Below are 24,260 nucleotides of genomic sequence, written 5' to 3' on the forward strand. Positions count from 1 at the left end.
AATAATTTTCATAACAATAAATTTCAAAGTACAAATCCTAAAACTCTGTACTTTCATAACGTCATTAACCTTATGAAAAAGAAATATTTTTATTTAGATTTTTGACAATCCTAAATCTCTATTCATTTATGTTTGAGCAACTTACACATTTTTTGGTACCCTCACATACCACTTCTCCGAGGGTCACCACTACAGAAGCAGACTAGAGAGGTTAAAATGAACTTCATTTAAATTGTTAACTGTTCTTCTATTTCTTCTTCATGTTTTCTGTTTATTTTTTATAATAATCAAGACACTGCTTTCAACTGTCAATTATCTTGCTCTCCATTATGCCATACTTCTGAAATCTGTAAGCTTATTTTATGAAGTTAATCAATCAGAGATATTTAGAAGACTAGTTTGAAACATCTGGATTTCTTTCATCTTTTGCGTGACAGTCCTTCAATTATTACAGATGATACAATGGGTAACATTGACAAGTAGCTTATACTCAGGGCCCAGTGCTTATGAAAGGGGCAGAGTGAGATACAAGCCTTTGGGAGGAAGAGCAAACAGCCATTCTGGGAAAAGGTGCATAGAAGAAAACAAGGTAGGGATGATGCTTTACCTTCCCTGCCAGGTTCATAACGAAGAATTGTTCTAGGCAGTAAGAGTAATTGCACACTTACATGTCTATACATAATGTTCTCAGTGCTCTTCATTAATACCTTCAAACTTCGTTACACTCCAATGAGATAGGTGCCATCATCATCTCCATTTTACAGATGAGGAATCTACTATATTGCCTTGCCCAAGTTCACTGAGTTAGGAAGTGGCAGATCCAAGATTTCAACCCAGGCATTCTGACTCCACGGTCACACTCTTAGCTTCCATGCAATACAAAGCCCATTGCAATGGTACCTGTTTTGCAGGGCACTGGTAAGGGATGGTGTAGATAGTTTCTGATTGTGGTTAGGGTACTGTCAAAGGGAACAGAGACACCACAGTATTTCTGCAGTCTCTTTTCAACCAAAGTATACCATGAACTTCTTCTGAGTGAGCTGGTGGTGACAACATCTTTTGAAGAGCTAAGTACAGAATGTCTCTACCTATGTTTTCATAAATGTAAAATATGAGGTGCAGGCAGGGTAAATGGCTTATCTAAGTTTACATAGCAACCCAGTAGCAGGCTGGGAATAGAATAGCACAGGGGTTCCCGTGTCCAACACTCTATCCATTAGTCTGCACTGTCTTCTCAAGTTTCATCTCCCATTACCAAGGAAGAGAGACCAAAATAAGTGTTTTAGCTGCCACTGCTAAGATCAAGAGTTCTACATTTCTATCCATCTGCTAAAAGGGGCCAGTGACTCAACTCTTCACAGGTAGTAGGCAATACAACTTTTTAAAGAGATGCTTTGCTCAGCATTCTCCCAGTAAACATACGTATGATGAGGGGGTATATAGCACATTCTTTATTTTTATTACAACACAGTTTGGAGAATATCTCCCTAAAATTTGTATATACACTTTCATCGCTATAAAATGTCTAATTTCCTTCAATGACTAAAGTACCCTTTCTGACAGATCAAACATCAAAAAGTAGCTTAAGTTTAGGCAAGTAGTAAGACATAGTGGAATGAATACAGTAGAGCTGCTTTCCTACATTCTCTTAAAATTTACCATAAGCATCTTTCGTTTTGAAACCTGTATGGTTCTTCTTTTATCACAACTCTTATTAGCCACCCAAAATAATGATTCTATTTCAATCTTCGGCCACAAGACTGCCAATGTTTTGTCAAAATTTTTCTAAGCACAAACTTAAGACAGAGCAGAGGGCCTGTAACATGTTTAAGTGAACCACACTACAGATTATCCCATCGAGGAAGGAATTAGGACTACGTCCTAGAGAGTTATTAGAGCGAGGACCAGGAATGGATTCTGAACGTCCAGTGCTTTAGTGAATGGCTTACAGGTATAGAAATGTCCTGAGCTTATTTACATAGACCAAAACCTTGTGCTCTTTACTGTTATTTAAGTGTAAGAGAAACTTTTGCCTTAGGAAGATATATTATGGAAAAATAAATATTTAGGCAGACTACACTGACACTGAAAAAGCATAATAATCATAGGGTAGTATGGAATTTTACTTTCAGTGAATTCTAGAGACTTAAAGAGAATTAGTGATGTAGATGCCATATTAGGTACATATTATGATTATTGGTTGGGATTAGGATAATGACCTTTGGCTAGAAAGAAAAATAAAAAAATAATTGGGTCTTTTGAGGATGTGAACAGCCCCACGCTTCATCCAAACAGCTGCATGAGCTAGGCACAGTCACACACGTACACAGCACATGCTTCTCCAGAATATACATTCAAAATGTTCCCTTATAACATTCAGGATAACATCTTTTGCTCAGTTTAACCATGAAAAAAAAGTACATAGAAGGGCTGTTCAGTAGATGCTGGTCCTACAATGCTGCATTGTAAATATTTTAGGTAAAACAAGTCCTATTGGCTATCTACTAGGCCTGCGATAATATGTAGGGTGCAAGAATCAAACAATTACTTTGGGCTTCTAAAATTCTATCTCCCCATTCATTTATGAATGTACATTAGATGGAAGAAATTGGGAAGTATACACATTTGGAAATCTGACTCCCTCTCTATTTAATACCAAAACACAGAAAAATTCAACAGAACCCACAGGAAACCTCAAAACTCAACAAACATTCATTCATGAAAATTACCAATTTAGTCTGGAACTATTCAATTCCCCATCAACAGCTTAGGCTAAACACAACAACGCTCATTGTGAGCTATTAAATATAAATAGAAGTCTAAATTAAAAAGAAACAAAAACATTTTAACGCTAGTCATCTCATTTTATTATATTTAATAAACAAGTGTTGTTTTCCTTTTCAAACACAGACTGGAACAAATTTTAAAAGCTTGTTGAGGGTGATGCATGTTTTGGGGGTACTCACTGCTGTTGTCCTATGTCACTGGGGCTAACTATTGATTTGTAACAGACAATATGCAGGCTACTAGATGTCTCCTAACATTTTATCTGAAGTCATACATTATATTCTATTCCCTTCATCATCTTCTTAACATTTTAGTGCTCGGTTTCCTACCATGTTAGGCCATATCTATATTAGATTTCCGTAAGAACAATATTACCACAGAAATAGGCAACCATAAATTACCTGGCAAAAAAATATGATATTACCAAAAACAGATCTGAGTTTGCTTTCAGTCCAATATATTAACATGTTATCTCAGACCTAGTCCTAGTATTATTAACATCAGGGCAATTTTTTTTGAGAAAGAAGTGCTGTGAGAATACTAAAATTCAATTTCCTATGCCAAGCAGTGAACTCCAAAGTGAGACATATTTGATACCATCCTGAACTGGAACATTTAAAATCAACATGACATTTACAGTCCTTCAAGAACAATGACCAAGAGCTGGCTAGATTTTTCACATAGTTTTTATCCAAGGAAGAAGTTCTCAGTGGGGGAAGAGATCATTTTAAAGAATCCAGAATCATGGTACCATAGTATGCTTGTTTCTAAAAACAAATAAATAATCTTGGGGAAGTGTCAGTGAAATATGGGAAATGTGTGTTCTGCTTGTAAGAGCATCCTGAAATTTGTGGATCTGGAATTGTTATTATCCTACACTTTCTCTAGTCTATGAAACAGTGCTTTGAATATGGAAAATATCCTGCTATGTCTTGGTCCAAAGGCCAGAAGTTTCTCATTTAAACCCTACATTCCGTGCTCTTATAATTACATAGGGTACGGTACTGAAATGATACGCCAGAGAATACATGCTTTTCTAGAATGATGAAGATGATTCTGTGTCCTTGACAAGTTTGGTGATTAGCACTTGAACAGAGATCCTGCTAAGACTTTTGGAAACATCAATGCATCACTGTATATGATGCCTGTTGCTTGGAACACAGAAAATTGTCCCCCTTTAAAATGGTTGCGCAGAGATGTGTTAGTGGGCTTCTTTCAAAGGAGAGATAAGGTCTTGCATAGCCTCATTCAGGAGAATGAGAAAAACGCTTGCACAAAGGTGGGGATTTGGTGAAGGGAAAGTCAAACTGCTTGACTTTCCCTGAAATTCTCATCTTGTATTGAATCAGCTGAGGAATTAGAGAAATACCTTAATGTCCTCCAAAGGAAGAAGGCTTGAAACTGCAGGAATTCATTGTCTTTGGCTACAACTATTTCTAAAGGGAACCCTGGAACAGCTTCTTTGTGGAGAAGAATTCTAGAAATATTTTCTGAGCCTAGAAGCAATAAAGAACAAAAATGGGTGTTTGTTATGTCTACATCCAGTATGCTGTTTCCTACTCTGCATCTGAGCGGGAATCACAACTCTCCTCAACCTGTTGTTTTCTGCAATGATTTTTAATGATTCTCTCAGCACCTTACACTGTCCTCAAGAGCTATTTTTACCAGAACACTTAGGACTGTGTCAGGAGTGCAGATGTTCAGCCACCAATTCTTATCCCCTGAGTTAGAGAACAAAATTCTGGAAGGAAACCTATTATAACATGCAATATGTAAACACATATCGGTTCTTTATTTTACATTTATTTAACATTTTGGGAAGAATATTTCTTCCATATCCTAAGAAGCCCAACAAGTCCTTTATCAGTAAAAACATTTCCAGGAAAACACACTTTTTCAGGATTTAGAGAGTGTTAGACACTAAGTTTCTAGAACCACACCGATATTTAACAATGACACACAAGTATTTCCTAGGAGCAATTTTATCTATTCAATGGGGATATTAAGGCACTGCGATCACAATTAATTTGGTCCAGAGGATAAAGTTAAAGCAAAAATCATTATTCTAACATCAAGGCCATAGCTCTTGACCTAAAATAACATATATTTGATTATTTAGAAAATATAAATGTATTAAGCAAATCTAAGCTCTCTACTTTCTTGCTTATTATTTTGTTTTATGGAAAACTCTCCAAAAAGGAGAAAGGGAAATAAGAAGTTGAAACTCAAATTCAACATTTTAAGATGTCAATTTCAAGTTTTAATATCAGTGCTATCGTCATATAGGATAGTTTAACATGTTTGGGACAACAACAGAACAAAAAAGAATATATTTTGACCTTCAGTTATTTTAAAAGGTGTAGTCATAATGTTAACTTGCTTCTGAAACAATTTATATAATCATTGTTTTTTAAATTTCAGGTAGATGTAGCTTAAATGAAAATGTTAACAGATGCTTTTAACTTGATGACTCATCTACATTACCCCACTGAACTTCTCTGGTTTTGAGTAAATGCATACAAGGTTCTTCTCACTACCTTGATTACTATGAACTGTTTATCTTTTGCAAATAATACTTATTACATCCATTGAGAAATATGTGAAGCTCTCTTTCTGATTAGCAACCCTGGAAAGGCTGATAGCCAATTAGTAGCTCTGGAGTACCTGGCTGGTAATTCTGGAAAAGTACACATGTGGAAGCATACAGAGCCATCCCTCCTGGGTCTGTCTGCAGAACTACCACTGTCAGGAGGGTAAGGTGGTCTGGGTCCAGATTTCCATTTTCTCTGGGAGTGCCTGTCACCATGCTGGGGTCTGGGTGAGTGGCAGGTCTGGAGGGCCTGGCTGCGGGTAACAGCTGTCTATCAGCAGCCTTGATTTCTACAAACCCATACCAGTACCTGTGCGTGCGCACACACATGCACGCACACACATATACACATGTTCACTAAGAAGAGTCTTTCGGGAAAAACGTCATTATAGGCAAATGGCCAAAAAAAAAAAAGAGTAGTTTTTTAAAGCAGATACATTCCTGCATTTCTTTCATAAGTGAAAACAAATTTCAAGTAGAAGATACATGAAAGCTTATTTCTATCTGTCTCTTATTTCTCTTATTACCTCTCCTTTTGGACATGAACAATGGTTTGCTACTTTATGTAGCTGTTCTTTATAAATTCACAAGCCTGCTCATTCAATTGTGAGAGACAAAGATGAACAATTATCTTCTCTTTTCAGACCTAACTCAGGACCTTACTTCCTTAATATGTTTGTTTGTTTGCTTGCTTGTTTGTTTGTGGGGGTGGTCAGGGTTAGACTTGGTTAAGCCATGTAAATATCTAAGGAGAGGGAAAATTTCAAAGCTTCACTCACTTTATATGGCTAAATATATCAGGACTCCTACAGCCCACCAGTTCCTGGTAGCTTGTCCAGGGCCATAAAACTGAAGATAAAGTTGGCCAAGACAGAACCAAAGGAGATAGCTAATCTTTTTTATCATGTCTTCATATGTCATTCTGTTACCACAGTTGTTTTTCAAATGTGACCATAACTAGTCAAAAAACTATTCAAATAAATCACCATATTGTCAACATAACTGCAGCCTGGGAGGAGAAGTACTGTAAAGATGAAATTTTCCCAAATGAAGCTAGAGGAAAAACTCTATTAATGTAGACAATAAGAAAAAAAAAAATTGAGGATACAAAAATTCCCTAATCTGGAAGTGGGAATTTCCATGGGGTATGAATGTGTATTTGAGAAGGTCTCATTAAGTCATGGAAAAATATCTCCTATTCTCAAATTCTTTCAGGCACTACACATTTAGTTATCCTTTTTTCCTTTGTATATATTTCTCATAACAACACCTACATCCTTGTAACTTCTAAAGTACTTATCTCAGAGCAGTTTCTTTATTTAAAAATGAATGGTGTGAAAATGTTCCCAAGATTTGTATTATTTTATGGTCAGATAGAGAAGCAATCATATATTTACTTTAGACCTATTTATTAACTTTATATGCTTTTTCCAAGGAATCTTGGCAGTTGGACATATTTTTCTTCCTTTACCAATCTCATATTTAATAGGAAAAGACAGTAGTATGATTCTGAGATTATTATTAAAAGACCACAAAAGACAAATTAAAAAAACTTTTTTATATAGAGTAGGATATCTTTTTCCAGGAACTCAGCTTGAGAAGAGCTCACAAAATGATTGGATTCCAACAATAATCTGGAACTTCTATACTTGTCTTATGTTTCATTCCTTTTTTTTGGTTAATTTTCATACAGAACGTAGCTTGGTAACCTTTATCTGGAAATAATGTGCTATATTTATAAATATATGTGTATACGTATATTTTAAAAGCTATGATCAACTTGGGGTTGTCAGGTAGTCAGAATCCGATATCTTAACCCAGTACTCTGAGAAACAGCTGAGGACCAGGGGGGAAGCGTTCTCGCATTAGGGACAATAGTTTATTCATGGTTTATAACATCAACACCTAGCACAGTACTTAGCCCATGGTAAGGTTTAATGAATGAACAAAGGGGAAAAAAAGACATCTGAGCACCTAAAGTCGGGGTGCGGTTTTGACGAGGAAGGGCCCCCCACTCAGTATTGTCCTGTAACAGGCTGAGTCTCTATTTCCTAACTGGGAGGACAGAGCAGTAACCTCCCAAGCTCCTCCTCACTGAGGCAGTCCCTTGCATATATAGTAGGTATCAAAGAAGCAAGCTATTATATAGATCACGCGGCTATTGTGAACCTGACATACTCATCAGGAAAACTGAGGGAAAATCCCCACACCCAAGCAATCCAAAATGAGACAGTCAGTTACCTACAATGGGTTAATATTACAATCTGTATCTCTGGATGTAGAAGGCACGAAAAGTACACAAAGCACTGTGAGTCTTCCAAAATTCTTAACATAAAATCTGACCCTCCAAATTTCAATTACCTGGAGAATTCACTTCTGTGACTACCTCATACCTTCATGGTGCCAAGTGAATAAAGCTTTATTAAAACAGTCCTGAAAATACCTGGGCACTCACTCAATTCAGCAACTCATCTAGTACTGGATGAAGGATGGGCACTTTTGCTGACTGCTCAGCAAAGTTACCTCAGGATGAAGCAAAGACTGGCAAGAATCAGAGGGAGAAGAGAGGAGTCGGGAGCAGAAAGCGCATGTGCTGGTGACAGTGTCTCAGTGCCTGGCACTGAGGGGCCCATGCATTTTACTCAGTGGGGGTGTGAGGGGCACTGGTCAGGGCCCAGGGCCTAGATGGGAATGTGACTGGGCAGGAGGCAAGTGTGAGGGCAGAGGCAGCTGGGACAGTAGCTCAGTGCTCTGGGTGGAGATTTTCCTTACGTGGGGGAAACAAGAATGGACAAAGGGAAGCAGGCTTTCCCAGAGGTTCAACGGTATTGTCAGATTCCAGGCAGAGGCTCAGGAAAAGAACCTGGATCAAAGGCTAGGCCCCAAAAGGTCAGAATAACATCTCAGCAATGAGAATGGAGCCAGGAGCAAGCTTTTGAACCTGAACCACGATGATCAAGTATATTCGTATTCATGGCTGTATTTTCCTCACCCTCTCCCCTCTTACGATGGGGATCTAAACAGAAGCAATGCCAAGGACACAGACTGGGAGTCATTAAGATTTAGCTTGCGTCCCCGTTTTCTCATTATCTTACATGTGATGCTGAAACTTTCTGGGTGTCTATGAAATGGCAATACTCATTATTCTTATTATTCTTACCTTGCAGAATCACTGTAAGGCTCAACTAAGATTATAAAGAGGGGATTAGTCTATAAATTACAAGGGTTATAGGAATATTAGCTGTTGCTGTAATTATTGTAGCAATGATGCTGCCTTCTTGGAGCTACAGCTGGTCTCAGATGATGGCTGAGTAAACGAATTATGTGTCCTTTTGCAGGCCTCAAATGCTCAGCTGATAAATGCTTGACAACTGCTTTAGCATTCTGACCCCTGTCCATTGTAACTTAAGCATCATTTTCTATCTCCACTGATAACATGAAAAGCCATCTGGGATGTAGGTGGGTCCATGACGTCCTGTCATATGGTCTGGTAAGCTTTGGAGCGTGTTAGTGACCAGCCATTGGCGCCTTTCACATTTGCTGAGTGACAGTCTGATACCATTGTTTCGCATTTCGACTGTGTCCATGGTGTCTCACAGAGAACAGAAATCTCTGCGTAATCGGCTTATCCAGTGTGAGCTGAAACAATGATTCTGCGTGCCTGGCTGACCCCGTTCTTCCTCTCCTGGCGGGGGCCTTGCTGGATGTTTGGGGCTGAGGGCAAACTCATCACAGTATCATTGATACTATTTTGGTAGCTTTACCAGTAGTTCGGCCATTCTTAAGGTGAAAGAGGATCCAGAAGACCCATCTCTGAAAGCTGTCTTTGGTCAGCACATCTTAGTTTCAGAACGTCAGTGATCTAAAACTTACGTCAACAAGAAGAGAGAGTTCAACCAGGATTTTCTTAACCATAATACTGGGAGAATTTCACTAAGATAATAACGTTCTCAATGTGTCTGTCACAGGACTGTGAAGCGCCCCAGACTGAATTCATCTGGCCTAAAATCTCCGTGGAACCTTTTTTACACTTGGTTCCAAGAAAGCATCAGAGTCAGCCATGGTACTAAAAAGAGCTGAGCTTACTTTTCCCTCTCAATATCCACGGCCTGAGGCCATCCCCAACTGACAGCTTACTATCTTTGAACATTTATTTTTTAACTTCACTAACAAAATAGAGAGTCCCTGAATTGTTTCAAAAAGTGAGCTGATATGTAGGGCCACAGCTTTCCAATTAAGGTGAAAAAGAACACCATCTTGTTCGTGCCTTCCTACTGATGCCCAACCTACAGGGTGGCCTGATCACAGGGCAAGGCGCAGACATAGGCAAATGGTAGGCACCAAATACATATACAGGCATTAAATCTACCATGTTTGATTCCAAAGCACATCCAAGGCAGCCTCAAATTGCACCGTGTATGTACACCTTTTCAAAGCGATGAAATGGCAACCAAGGTAAATTTTAAGTAGAAAAGAATACGCTACAGCTAGGGAAGAGGTCAGACCCAGGGTGCATGCCTTAAGATTCTGCCTGGTCGGGAAGGTGGCTTACAGACCCAACTGTCAGTTTGTTCCAAAGGTCAAGGGACCCAGAGCACTATATGACTCTCAGGGTCCCCAAGGACCAAGCACTGGTTGGCCTCAGAATTTTCTTGGGGATTCTTAGTCCTGATTCACAATGGTGCTGCAAAACAAGAGCTGGAGCTTTGAACTGAATCTTACTTTCAATCGGCAGCTACCATTAATCTCTGTGGTCTCCAATGGTCAGGATACTTGAATTGGACTCTGTTTCAAACAGACGCAACAAACCAAGCTCTCAGACATGAGCATAAAATTCACTTGATACGTAATTAGGTATCCTGTAGATATAAATGGTAAGTAAAAATTTGGTCAAATTGCTAATTCAACTCAAACGCAAAATTGTATAAAACAGAATGCATTGCCATCTTGTGTTTCTGACGAATTACAAAAAGTGCTAAATGTTGATTATTGCTCATCAATGAAGGTACAATTCCTGGACAAAGATCTGGCACTGTGAGTCTCCTGGTAACAGATTTCCCAATCTGCTTGCTGACAGATACAGTCAGCATTTGGGGATCTCAAATTAAGAGGCTGACATGTGGGTATGATCCAGGTTCCCGCCATCTCAGCAGCCACCTGTGATGGGAGATCCATAAATGAGCAAGGGACAGTTTTTACTAGACACTTTCCTTCCTTCTGTATGTCCTGTTATTTAGTGACAATATTGTGGCAGACACTTCATACACCTGCATGACAGTATCTTCAACAATCAGATGGACACAGCACAAGAGGGCCTTTAAAAACAATTCACTGGGTTACTACCGCTAATGCCAATCCTCGTGTATTAATCACTGTGAAATCATTCTGCTCTTCTAAGAGAAATTTAAGGCTATTCAATGAAACAGTTTAAAATAGTATAATCACAAGTGGGGTTAGATAACTAAAATATTAGGAATTTATTATACTGGAATCACCACCTCTTTTAAGAGTTATTTCCATAGAGAAATTACTTTTATTTGAAAATATGTTTGAATGGAGCATCTGCAATTTCACAAAAACGTTGTAATATAATATATAACCATTTAAATACATGCTCTAGCCGCTAAAATAATAAAAAATACGATGTAATAAACTGATTTTTAAAATAATAAGCACACCAGAAGTTATAAATAAGTGTTATTGCTAAAAGCACTCACTTTGGGAGGCTATATGCTTGGGCTAAAATGCTATTTATGTTAAAATTCTGCTTGAAACTTCTCTTCAGAGTTGCTCTCAGAGCAAATTACTATGTCACAGAAGACAAAGTGCCTTTATTTTACTGTCACTTTTTGCTTCCTCTGAACAATTTTACCCAGCTAGGTCACTACCGTTTTTTAGGTTTGTTTTGTTTTTTAAACTCTTTTATTTATTTAAGTGTGTTTTTCCAGGACCCATCAGCTCCAAGTCAAGTAGTTGTTTCAGTCTAGTTGTGGAGAGGGCAGCTCACACTGGCCCATGTAGGGATCGAACCGGCAACCTTGTGGTTAAGAGCACCGCGCTCTACCCAACTGAGCTAATCGGCGGCCCGGTCACTCACTTTTTTTCACCAGACTTACAACGAGAATAACTTTGACTAGTTCCTAGACTCTGACAAACCTTTAAAGCCAGAGGTTTACAAAGCTAAAAACGTTCAATAGGATGTGCTGTGAGCTCTAACATCAGATTCAACAGAGTGCTACCCAAAATATTCTGAATGATTATATTTCTACAATAACTATAGTTTTCCCATATAATTATTTTGAAAGGAAGACCACTTCACGTGGATATGGAAATCTTGGTATGTTTAAAAATAATTTCATTACTTTATGGTTCGACGTTTTGTGGTGGAAATAAAACAAGCTTCATATGAAAAGTGCTGTCAGGTGCTTTAAATTCAGCTGTGTTGAGACTGATCCATTCCTTAGAACTGAGGCAAACGGAGGAAAGAGGTGAAGAGGATTTTAAAATAAGATGGTCTAATACAGCCCTGGTTAGGTAAAGCAGAACAAGTCTTGATGGTTAGATAATGTGATTACTGCTTAAAATGTTAAATTCTATGAGGTTGACAAAAGCTAATAGGAAAACAATTCTGCTATTTCTGGTCAATGGTTGTACCAGAAAAAGATGGGATCTTTCTTTTTAAAGTCCACAAGCCTTTTCTGAAGGGCATGTCTCTTAATAACCTTCATTAACTTCTGTTTGGTTGCCTAAGAGTTGTCTCTTATCCAAAAAAAGTTTAACACAGTCTCAGTAGAGACTGTGTTTATTTAAGTTTGTTGGAAAAACATTCCTATCATTTCAAGAATGACTAAATATTTTTCATTCACATAGTTGGCATTCCAGACTATGTTTTCCTGCCTCTGTTGATTAGATGAAAATTAGCAGGCCCGCGTCTGAACTATGAGCTTCAATTATTATCTTAGTAGGAAAATTATGAGAATCCCAGCAATAATGCCCTTTTAGGTATGGAAAGTGGAGACTAGAGGACATACAGAGCAATCTGCTCCCTTGCAGGCCACTTCAACAGGGAAATACTTAATAGCCGGGACTACTGACTGCTGCTAAAATCAGAGGCAAAGTGTGTTTCAGAATCAGCTCTGATCCTGTGTTGCAGAATCAGCTCTGAACAATGACATTCCAATGTTATTTGAAATACCTAAAGACATTTTCAATTACCCGAGAAAATCAAAATACTGTGAAATTCATCCCTGAAAAATCTCTGATGCTTAGGATAAAGACCTAGGTTAACACATGGTCATCTGCCATGCATCTGTTACTCAACATATGACCTTATTTGGACAAGTGAAAAAACAGACTGTGCTATATTTTAACTTCCATTTATGGAACTACTTTCCAGGACACTTAGAGTTAAAGGATGGAACAACATGCCTAAGAGTCTTTGAGATATTACGAATCTTTTATTACTTTTGCACTACTAATAATAGCATAGTATATGGCACTGAAGCAATACCACCCATAAACTGAGTTTTGATCCCTGTTATGTACCAGAATGTTAATGCCATGTGACCCTGTGGCATCTTTGACTTCACTGCCTCTAGGGTCAGCCAAACTATGTTTGACTCCTTGCCGCAGAAGCAGTAGCTTAAGCATCTGAGATACTGTTCAGTGAGGAAGTATTATGGGCAGGGCTGGAAAACATTTTTTTCTTGTTTCAAGGAATTCCCACCCAGATATGTGCCTGGTACAGACTTTTCTGGCAGCCCGGTAGAAACGTCATTTGAAGGGAGGCTAGATTCAAACTGTATCATCAGTATTTGTGGGAAAGAATATAAAGCTCCTCCACAATTAAGATCGATGAGGAGGAAGACAGTGTATTTGACAGCTCACAGACTTCCAGCCCTTTAGAGGAACACAGCATGCCATCTATTGGGGGACCTGATGTTGAAGTGGCTTACTAAATCCACGTAGGTCAAGAAATGCCTAACACCCTCTCTCGAACACTGTCCCAAGTAGGACCAGAATTCCTCAGGTAAGGGATCCAAGAAAACAAGTGGCAGGAAGAAAAATAGTTGATTGTCTGGTTCAATCACATTCCATCCTAATCCAGAGTATTAGAAATAAGCCAGGCACAGGAAATCTCTTAGTCCTACACTTCAAGAGTTGATTAAGTCTAGCAGAATTATTAGGCCTGCCTGAAATTCAGCTCAGTTTCAGAGAGCAACTCTGCAAATAACACTCATTTTCAGTTTTTATTATAGAAAAAATTTTAAAAATACTGAAGTGGGTAGATATGATGGACCCATTACCCACCATTGACAATCTACAAATAAATAACTCTTGATTTCCTGTCTGAGATGGGAAATGGATTTTGCTTTTGTTTCAGAGAAACAGAAACAGTAGAAAGGAAATTACCCATTCACCCAGCTCCAAGTATGGAGTTTATTTACTGGCAACCCAAATCATAATACTGAATGTTACCTTGTAAAATATTACCTCTATTTTTCTAGTTCTTGAAAAGTGATACTCTTGGTGGTTGGCTTTGAAATCCCCCAGGTCATCAAAACCATAAACTCCCCCTAGCAGGAGACTCTGCACATAGTAGGCCTGGAGAACACTCAGGTCACAGTGGCTTCCTAGGTGGGATCCAGCCACACCCCAAGATGAGACGGCATATCAAGCCTGACATCAAAACTTCTAAGTGATGATGAAATTCTTATCTCGTATGTCATCAGGTGTCGTGCGCAGCCAAGCTGGCCTCACACCTGTCCACATCTCTTGCATTTTTCTTATTGACTCATCATGGGCATGTCTCAAACATCTTGCAATTAAAAATTCCCTTACCAACACCTTATCTTACTTTTAATTATAAAACAAACAAATTTTTTAAAATGGAAAATGGCACTCTGTCCTTAGGGTCCCTCTGACATTAAGAATCATCTTAGGCAGCATTTATCCCTGATGTTATTGGGGGAAAAGTAGCAAATTATTCTCAATACCTAATTGTGATGTTAAAAGAAAAATTCTTGCCTGTATAAGTAGGTGAAATAACAATGAGTGGCACCTACACATTTGCAAGGCATGTCTTCAAAGCTGTACATTAAATGCGACAGTGAGCATTGGCCTTGGAGGGTCTGGGGAAGCCCCACTTAAACTGTGACTCTGGGTTTTAGGGCATAAACTGAGAGAGAATAAACCACACTTTACAAATCAGTCTTGGAAGCCCCGTGGCTACCCCTGGTAGGGAGTCGAGAGCGAATGCTTTAGAGGGATAGTGAACAGTCAATCTGAAGCTAATTGGGTCACTTGCCTCTAGACATTTGGACCCATCGTATGCCAAACACACTTCATATGACACTCTGCTTTCTGTTCTCAAAGTGTGTGTTTTCAAATACAAGCAATCTATCATTATTCCTTTTTGCAGCTGATCAGAGGTCCAAATAGCCATTCACACTTAAGGTTCTGGTGAAGAAACCCTGTCAGGATCTGCTGCCCGACTCAGCTAAGGAGCTCTATGAGAGGAGTCTGGTTGTGATGTTCTATTCCAGTCTTCACCTAACTCACTCACTCATCTTTTATTCATTAACAATTTTTGAGCATCCCATGTACATGTCAGGTGCTGTTTTAGGGATCCAAAAGAATATGGTAAATTCCTATCTTAGGGGAGATGTGTAGCCTCTTTCAGGTTACTGGCCAACAGGGGGTGCAGTACGCTGTTTGTCTCAGAGGCAGTGTACCTGCAGGGTCCAGAGCCTGGGCTCTGGGGACACACTGCTCTGCCCCTTTCGAGCTGTATGACTTTGGGCAAGTTCCAAGACCTCTGAACTTTGGGTTCTGTGATGGTAAATTAATATACAGTATCTGCATAAAAGGGAAATTGTAAGGCTCAAGGAGCTGATGCTCTTGTAGCACTTAGGCCTGGCTCATAGTCAGTGGGCAAAAAATGTTAGCTTCCGTCCTTAAGGGCAATAAATAAGATGATGCAAATGGTGCTAGATGCTGAGGAAGACATCTACTATGTGCAGAGTCTCCTGCTGGGGGGAGTTGATGGTTTGGATGACCTTGGGGATTTCAGAGCCAAGCACCAAGAGCATCACTTTTCAAGAACTAGATGCTGCCCCCCTTTTTGTTGGTAGTTCTTAAAGGAGACAGGACATAGCTTCCTATCTTAAACTGTAAACTTCATGTGCAATTCCATGCATTTCCATCTTAGCTCTTTAAAACGGCCAGAAAATAAAGATAATGTGTGATTGATGAACAAGTAGAGAAAAGCCAGTAGAGCAAAACCTAAGACTACAGTTACAGACGTACAGAGCGGGATGGCTTATCTGTATACCTGAATTGGGTGTTGACAATAACTTGGTAAGACTTAATCACAAGAGTACTTAAGTGCCCATTTGAAAAGCACTTAGGTACTTGTGAATCAAGTTAGCTGTCAAGTAACAGCCTGGTCTGTAAGGGCCCCCAGGCTCACGTCCCCAGTTCTGCAGGAGTAACCGAGCACATTATGTTGTCACTTGGAAGGTATGTATCTTGAATAACAACAACAGCCACAGCAAGGTTCTTCCTCCCTGCAGGTCCTAACACCCCATATTTGGTGATGCAGTAATTTATTTAGAAAAAGACTCTAAACCCACAATCCTTGTGTGGGGTCCTTTCATATAATTTCAGGCTCTGACTATGTACCTTGGGACTATAACTAATAGGGTGAGGGCCAAAACGTGTTATGCAATTGTGCACAGAGGAATTTGTGTACAAACTGCAAAAATACCAGTGTTTCTGTTTTTCTCAAAACAATTCTGGCTGATTGCTTATTACACATTGACACCTTGCTGTTTTCTTATTTCATCTGATCCTTCTGTTATTCTGAAATCACTTAAAATATGCTATCGAATAACAGCTGAGAGAAATATTTTCAAATAGTTCCATAGACTTTCTTGGAGCCTATAAACTAAGCAATATGATTCATTCACCTTTTATTATTTCGTAAGTTTTTTCTTCTTATTAATGATACATAACTTTTTAGTATCATTATTTTAGCTGTGCACTTTTTTGATTCCACACCAAAGGAATATGTCTGTCTTCCTATTACATCTCAAAATGAGAGGGTTACTGGAGGGCAAACACAATCTTTTATGAAACTCATTACTTAACTAAGCTAAAAACAAAAACAAGAAACACAAAATAAATTAGTTCTCTGAGAACTAGACAATGGAATCTTCTGAAAGGCTTGATGAAGACAGAAGTGCTAGAGCATAAATGTGACAGAAAGGAACTGGGACCAGCAGAACCTCAAAGCATGAAATCAAGATGCTGATTTCTGGCGAAGTAGAGGGCTCGGCCGGGACATGAGGCTCGAAAAGCAAACCCAGGATATGTTCCAAAGGCATTCTTTCCCTGAGGTCCGCAAAGTGGGACAAGAAGGCAAGTGAGACATCACATCAAAAACACCTGGAGTAACTGTCAAACTGCAAATGATTTCGTCCCCGGTCACCCCACTCCAATCTCTCCCAACACAAGTCCAAAAGCCAGCGATGAAGAAAGATTAGTAAGGGAAATAGCAATAGGTGCATGAATGAACGGAGACGACATTCAGGAGCAGGGTTAGCAGACAAAGTGTAGTTGAATCTGACAGACTTCAGTTTACCCCAGCTCAGCCACATAATGGCAACTGACCTTGGAGGAATGATCTAAATCTCTCTAAACTTTAATTTCTTAATCTCTAAAATGAACTGATCAGGCCTTCACCACAGGGTTAAATGAAATCAGGTACAAATATAAAGCACTTACAACACAGTACCTGAATGACGACATTCCTTGTCTCCTGCTTTAATTTAAAACAGCCTAAATATTTTCTGTGAAATTAACTAGCGGTCCCTTATTTATCTTCCTGTCCAATGCTACATTTGGATTATGGCAGGTTTTTAACAATTTTTTTGGAATTAATGGCTAACTAAAACTATCATTCTTGTCTCAAACAGTGGAAGATTAGATTACATCTCTATGCATATATTGTGACACCAAACTCTAAGTGACCAAACTAGCATTCATTTCTTACCCAAACATCTATATGACATAAGAATAAATCAGTTAGTTCCATATATATATATACACACACACACACACACGTATATTCTATTCACCAATTGCTTCCCTTCTCTACTCACCATAATAAAAATGCTAATGAATGCAAAAAATGAGTGACTTCCCTCCATTTATTTTCAGAGGAAAAAAACCCTTTTTTTTTTTGCAAGTTTTTTTTAGTCTTTCCATTTATGATTCAAGACTTGTGAAGTTAAAGGGTTAGTGCTTACTGGATTGCATATTTCTGCTTTTAACTTTTCTTACATTATCATGCACATAAAAGTACTTAAATATTTCAAGTTGACCACAGATTGTCCCTAATTCGTAGGGCTATTCCCACCTTTATCTGCTTCAGCAAGGCACCCTTTCTTGTAAAGCCAACTATACACCATCACACTTAATTCCATACACTCCTTTTTCCACAACTGAAACGCTGCCTTTAGGGAGTGGGAGGAGTACATGTGAGGGGGTGGGTGATTTCCACAAAACTGGTCATCTGGAAGCTATAAAGTTTTGCAGTGTGGCAGCTGTGCTCTGTGTAGAGTAATGGCTAGGGAATTGGTGATGTCAACAGAACTAAAGTGCTCCAACTTAAAATTTTATATGATTTTTAAGGTCTTTAATAATGCTAACCCCTCAGAGGTTAATCAGACAAACGCTGAAGTCTGAGTTTATGAAAATTGAGGTTTTAATAGAAGCAAAAGACTTCTTGATATAGGACAATCTACTTAACTGAAATTGTGAAAAGAGCTGTCAGCTCCTTAACAGTTGTTTTTAAATATTCTGGAAGGATCCATGTTCAACAGAGATTAATTTTTCACCCACTTTAGTTCACTTTACTATGCAAATGTGCTTCTTAATGACGAATACTCTTTATTGGATCTGTCAGTATAAATAATCAATCTCTTTTCTGCACTAACAGACATGGACAGAGGACTAAGACTGACATGAGTTAAGTGTACAAAGAATCCTTCCAAGATGGGAGAAATGGACTGAAACAGAGGTTGGGACAATAAAGACTAGTTCAGGATGCCTCAAGCTCCTCTCCATTAAACAGGATGAGAACAGTGATTGTAGGTAACCAAGACGTAAGTAAAAGCCTGAGAGGAATTGCAAAGCCACGGCCACTGTGATAGAAGAAGGAGAATGAATGTTCAGAGTGAGGGCACTCAGCAGTGAAAATTGCCTCTGACGGCTGCAGGTTTTTCTTCCAGCTGCCAGGACTCCTGGGCTTATGGAAGTACTGCAAGTCAAACATGCTATGCTTGAGTCTTGGGTCTTATTTCCAATTTTATTTTACTGCATTGATCTTTGGATATTAATTAGACTTGAAGTGAACTGAATTAATATGTATATATTCTTATACCATAAAGTGTTCAGCTAAGCATATTTGCAGTGGTGAAATAGAGACCACACAATTCTCATCGTCAATGTGCAACATTTCCCCCAAATGATTAGTTGTGGCTGCATGATAAATTTACCTGCAACTGGTAACAGCATGAAGCAGACATTATACCCGAGGAAATAAAAAAAACAAACAAGAACATACTGGTAGAAGCTTATTCAACACGAGGCGTTCGCCAGGGATGCATTAGAACCTACAAGTTTTACCTTCACACACAGGGCAACACTCCCCAGGCACTTTGACCGGATTCATGCAGCTTTGTCCGCAGGCTGTTGCAACGCAGTGGGGCTCTCCGTTGATGCACTGGCAGAACGTGCAGTCATCTTCCCGCCACCGGTCTCCATGGGCACGGATCTGACCATTGGCATAGCAGCCAGCAGGGTTATTAAAAGGATACACTGGATCTAAATTAAAATGTGAGTTCACAGTAAGATCAAGGGCATTCTAAATCTTCTCTTTGCCTGCACCTAGAGACATTTTTTTCCCAGGTTCTAGCTATCAGCACTTCTTTTCTAGCTGTGATCAGCAGAAGCTCAGGATTACACGAGGTGTCTCTAGGGGGACAAGCAAAAGCAGCTGTCATACTGAATTTACGTCCACCCATCCTGAGACTGCACACAGGACAGGGAATTTGTGGCATAAAAACCAACATACAGGTGTTATCATTTCATAAAGCTGCACAAGTTTGGTCACAGAACTGTGGGTTGGCAATTAGAAAACTCAGATCCATTTTAGGCTCTGACAATGTCTTCAGAGTTGTTGATTTACATGTTAATCACATCGCAATTTCACCACCTGTAAAGTGGAAAGAATAATGCTGCCATCTACCTTAGACTGGTACTGTTATTTCTCATTTCTAAGACTAACAGAACTCTCTTTCTTGCTGCCTGGAGGTCCAAAAGGACAACAGTAAGGAGTACAGCACGCTCTCACTGTGGCCTTCCTTGTTCAGGATATGGCTAGTTTAGACATGCGATGGGTCACTGCTTGTGCCCTGGAGGGAAGACTGTAAACGTACGTTATATTTTTCCCTGTAAGCTGGGCAGCCAAGCGGCAGCTGAAGTTGGAGGACAAAAGTATTGCCAAGGCCACTGTAAAATAAAATGTTTTCTGAGGATATTGACCAGGACATAAATACGGCATACTAAGTCCCCAAATATCATTATGAGAGCAACGAGATAAACTGCTCCATTTTCTTTTTCAGAAATAAGTAAAAATCTGATCTCAACAATCAATTGCTGATGTGCTGAGAGGAAGTCCATGCAGTTTCGAGTTCGGCCCTCTTTATTCTGAAGAGGTAATTATAGGGCGTTATAAGAAAATTAGAGGCCAAAATTTAAAATCATGCAGTCACTGCTTTAGAAAGGCAACATGCCAGAGATGCATGGGGCCAAGAGACCAGAGTTAGATACGACTTTATAAATTTCTTTATAAAAAATATTACACCGCATACTTCATTTCTCCTTTGAGCCTGGATCTGAATTCCTGGAAGTGAGACATAACCAGAACCGTGCCCAGACAACTCCTAATATGATTATTACGCAGAGGTTCCTATCTGTGTTTTTACACCACCCATTGCTACATAGTTTCAGAGATTATTACAAACTGGGGGCAGCTAGGGAACAAATCAATGGGACAGGTGAGAAGTTTCATGTGGTTTTTAAATATTACAACGACACCTAAAAAGTGAACCACCTTTCTCCTACATTGGCTGAAATAATTTCTCCCAGTGGAAAGGACTTCACTATTGTGCACAACTGTTGAACGTTAAGAAGGTAGTTTTTATACTTGAAACATTTTTCAGATCTTCAATGTGATGTGGTAAATATAGCTCACACCCTGAGAAAGATTTTAGAAAAACAGAAAAAAGTATGGCACATGGCATGGCATTTTCAGGTGCGGAGATGAGGGCACAGTGAATTTTAGGCACGAGACTGACATGTCTGACTCCAGACTGAAGGTCCATGGCGCAGTCACAAGAAGAAGGTTCAATGACTTCCTAGGGGGAAAACAGTGTAGTGTGTACAGATGAGAGACACAGTCAGGCAGGGAGTATTATTCCTGGCTTCACTATAAACTCAGACTACTTTTCTGAATGTTAGTATCCTAATCTCTAAAAGGTGTGGGTTATAGTGAATGCAATTCACAGTAGCATTCTGAAATGTTTATTCTTTCTGAATACCAGACATGGAAGGGTAGAGCCTGCTGGAGGAACATGGAACTATTACTTCTTGGAAGAGAGGAATATAGAGAAAGCAGTTGCCTGAGAGCCTTCTACCCAGGGCCACACCTGATAAATGGCTGGCCTTGAGCCAGGGTCACCACCATGCCACAACGCGACCGTACTCTCACACCACACATCTTCATAGGGGGAGCAGCAGGGCCCTGTCCTCACCTGCATGGCCACAGGGACCGCAAAGAAGGCAGGGTAAGTTCTTCTCTGAGCTGACTGGTTGAGACTGTCAGAGATTAGGGCTGGCCTGTCCTAGCCAAGCAATCCACGGAGAGTAGGAGGTGAATTCTAATGTCAGGGTGAACAGAAGGTCCCCAGGACTTGCTAAGGAACTGCTAGAGCTTCAAGGGAGGACCAGTAAGCACTTCTGGGAAATCGCATGTGGAAATAGGTGACCTGTTGTCGTCACCAAGGCATAACTTCCCTTGGAAAGTATTTTCACACAGTCTGCCTGGCATTATCAAAGTCTTAAAAGACAGACCACTACATCATAAACACAAACAAACAAACCAAAACTCCTTCAATATTCCTCTATTTTGAGGTGAGACTGAATTAGGTCAGTTTTGATTCCAAAACTCTGAGCCATGAATATTCTTATCAATCTTTCATTAAAAGGGGTCAAATATATGGTGATAGAAGGAGAACTGATTCTGAGTGGTGAACACATAATGCAATATATAGATGATATATTATCGGAAGCCTCTGTAGTTTTGTTGACCATTGTCACCCCAATACATTTTAATTAAAAAAAAATCTTTAATGAGCATTTTCCTTACCTTCACACACTGGGCAGCACTCCCCTTCTGGCACATAGTACCTCTCGCAGTTCAGCTCACCACACTGGGCAGTGAAGCAAATGGAAACACCTGCTTGGCATCGACAGAACCGACAGTTGTCCATTCGAAACATATCTCCATCGTTATATTCCACACTGTTGAATACACAGGCTGGCTTTGTTTCTGAAAGGAGTTCAAATAAACCAGGCATATTCAAAGTCAGTTTTGAGTGGTGTCCTTTTATGCTTTTCAAAGACAAAATTCTGCCTGATAGCGGTGGGTTATATAGAATTTGATGGAAATTTACTAAACTTGATATAATTTTTTGTAACCGAAGCAATATAACAATGTAAAGCAAAATAAAACATAACTAAAATGTTACCCTTTTTGCCCCGAGGATTCGAAATCCCCTTAGCAAAATCTATACTGACTTCCCCCTACTTCAAATAAAGGGAACTATTTGACCATGAAACTCACATATCTGACACGTGCTTTAAAGAGATTACATTTGTTTTGTGGTAGCTATTCTCTACCTCAAATAAATGATCCTGTCTTCACATTAGATTTTGTTCTGCCTCAAAAAATTTATCTAAGGCTTTTTGGAGATAACATCCTTCTATTCCTCTAGTGTTCTCTGCTAAATTCTTTTTTCTTTCTATGCACTTTAATAATTTGCAATTATAAAGGTATTTGGCCTTTAACAAAACTCTTTCTACATGCATTACTTCATGTAATCCCAATAACAAAGGTCTGATGTAGATATTATTATTCTGAGTTTGGAAGTGAGAAGATCCTAGGTAATTTGCTCAAAGTCACACACTTAGCAAATGACAGAGGCAAAAAAAGTAGCTCTTGTGATCCTTCCATCGTGTTTAAAGGTTATATTCTGCTAAGAATTCAAAGCCCTGCATTTAGAATTCTCATCATGAGAGTAATGATTTAAAAATTTTTTTCTGCCCTGAAACACTCTCCCCAAAGTCATGCCTTAATTTTGGTTGACTTAAAAGAACTCCCATCAGAGAAAGATATCACAAGAAAAAGAAAACTACAGATCAATATCTCTTATGAATATATAAATCCTCAAAAACAATACCACCAGAGTAAATCCAGTAACCTATAAAAAAGATATATATATATATATATATATATATATATATATATATATAATATATATGCATGCTATGACCAAGTGGGATTTACTTCAAGAATGCAAAGTTGGTTTGATATCCAAAAATCAATTCATGTAATATGGCATGTCAATAGAATAAAGACCAAAAAAACCATATGATCATCTCAACAGACACAGAAAGATCATTTGACAGAATCCAATACCCTTTAAGGATAAAAATTCAATTAACTAGGACTATAAGGGAACATCCTCAACTTGATAAATGGCATTTATGAAAAACTCACAGCTAACATCATACTTAGTAGTAAAAGACTGAATGCTTCCTTCCTAAGATCAGGAAGAAGACAATGACGTTCACTCTCACCACTTCAATTTAGCATTGTATTGGAGGTTCTAGCCAAGGCAATTGGGCAAGGAAAAGGAAAAAATATTCAGATTGGAAAGGAAGCAGTAAAACTATCTCTAGTTACAGATGACATACATGATCTTGGATATAAAAAAAAATTCTAAAGGATCTACTAAAAATTTATCAATACTAATGAACAAGTTCAACAAATTTTTCAGGGCACAATTACAATTCAAATAAATTGTACATCTACACATTAGCAATAAACAATCTGAAAACGATGTTAAGAAAACAATACCATTTACAATAGCCTCAAAAAATATTTAGTCATATATTTACTAAATGAAATGCAAAACATGTACTCTGAAAACTAGAAAACATTGTTTAAAAAAAAACTAAAGAAGGTCTAAATAAATGGAAAGCCATCCCATGCTCTTGGATTGGAAGATAACATTGTTAAGATGAAAATATTCCCCAAATTGATCTACATATTCAATATGATCCTTATTGAAATCCTAGTTGGTTCTTTATAGAAACTGATAAGCCAAACCTAAAACTAATACAGAAATGCAAGGGACCCAGAATTACCAAAACAATCTTGAATAATAAAGTTGGGGGATTCACACTTCCTGATTTCAAGACCTACTACAATGCTACAGCAATCAAAATAGTGTAGTAATCGCATCAGAACAGACATATAGTTCAAAGGAATTAGTTCTGAGTTTAGAAATAAACTCTCACATTTACTGACTTTTCACAAAGGTGCCAAGACAATTCATTGAGGGAAAGAATAGTCTTATCAACAAGTGCTGCTGGGGCAATGGATATCCACATGCAAAAAAATGAGAATAAACTGCTATGTGATCAAATTGTATACAAAATTTAACTCAAAATGAATCATGGAGCTATGATC

The 24,260-nt window shown here is 38.7% G+C and overlaps 1 protein-coding gene across 2 annotated transcripts in view; it reads right to left on the bottom strand.

Annotated features, from left to right (window-relative positions):
* CRIM1 (cysteine rich transmembrane BMP regulator 1) overlaps positions 1-24,260 on the bottom strand; it is a 184,471-nt gene that overhangs the window by 49,709 nt on the left and 110,502 nt on the right. For both annotated transcript variants that reach the window (XM_081069037.1, XM_081069038.1), the window contains 2 exons: positions 21,873-22,055; positions 19,070-19,267 (listed from right to left, as the gene is read on the bottom strand). In XM_081069037.1, coding sequence (XP_080925163.1) covers positions 19,070-19,267; positions 21,873-22,055 — 381 coding nt within the window. The remainder of the gene's footprint in view (positions 1-19,069; positions 19,268-21,872; positions 22,056-24,260) is intronic.

This window comes from Rhinolophus hipposideros, assembly GCF_964194185.1.
Source record: "Rhinolophus hipposideros genome assembly, chromosome: 12".
NCBI lineage: Eukaryota > Metazoa > Chordata > Mammalia > Chiroptera > Rhinolophidae > Rhinolophus > Rhinolophus hipposideros.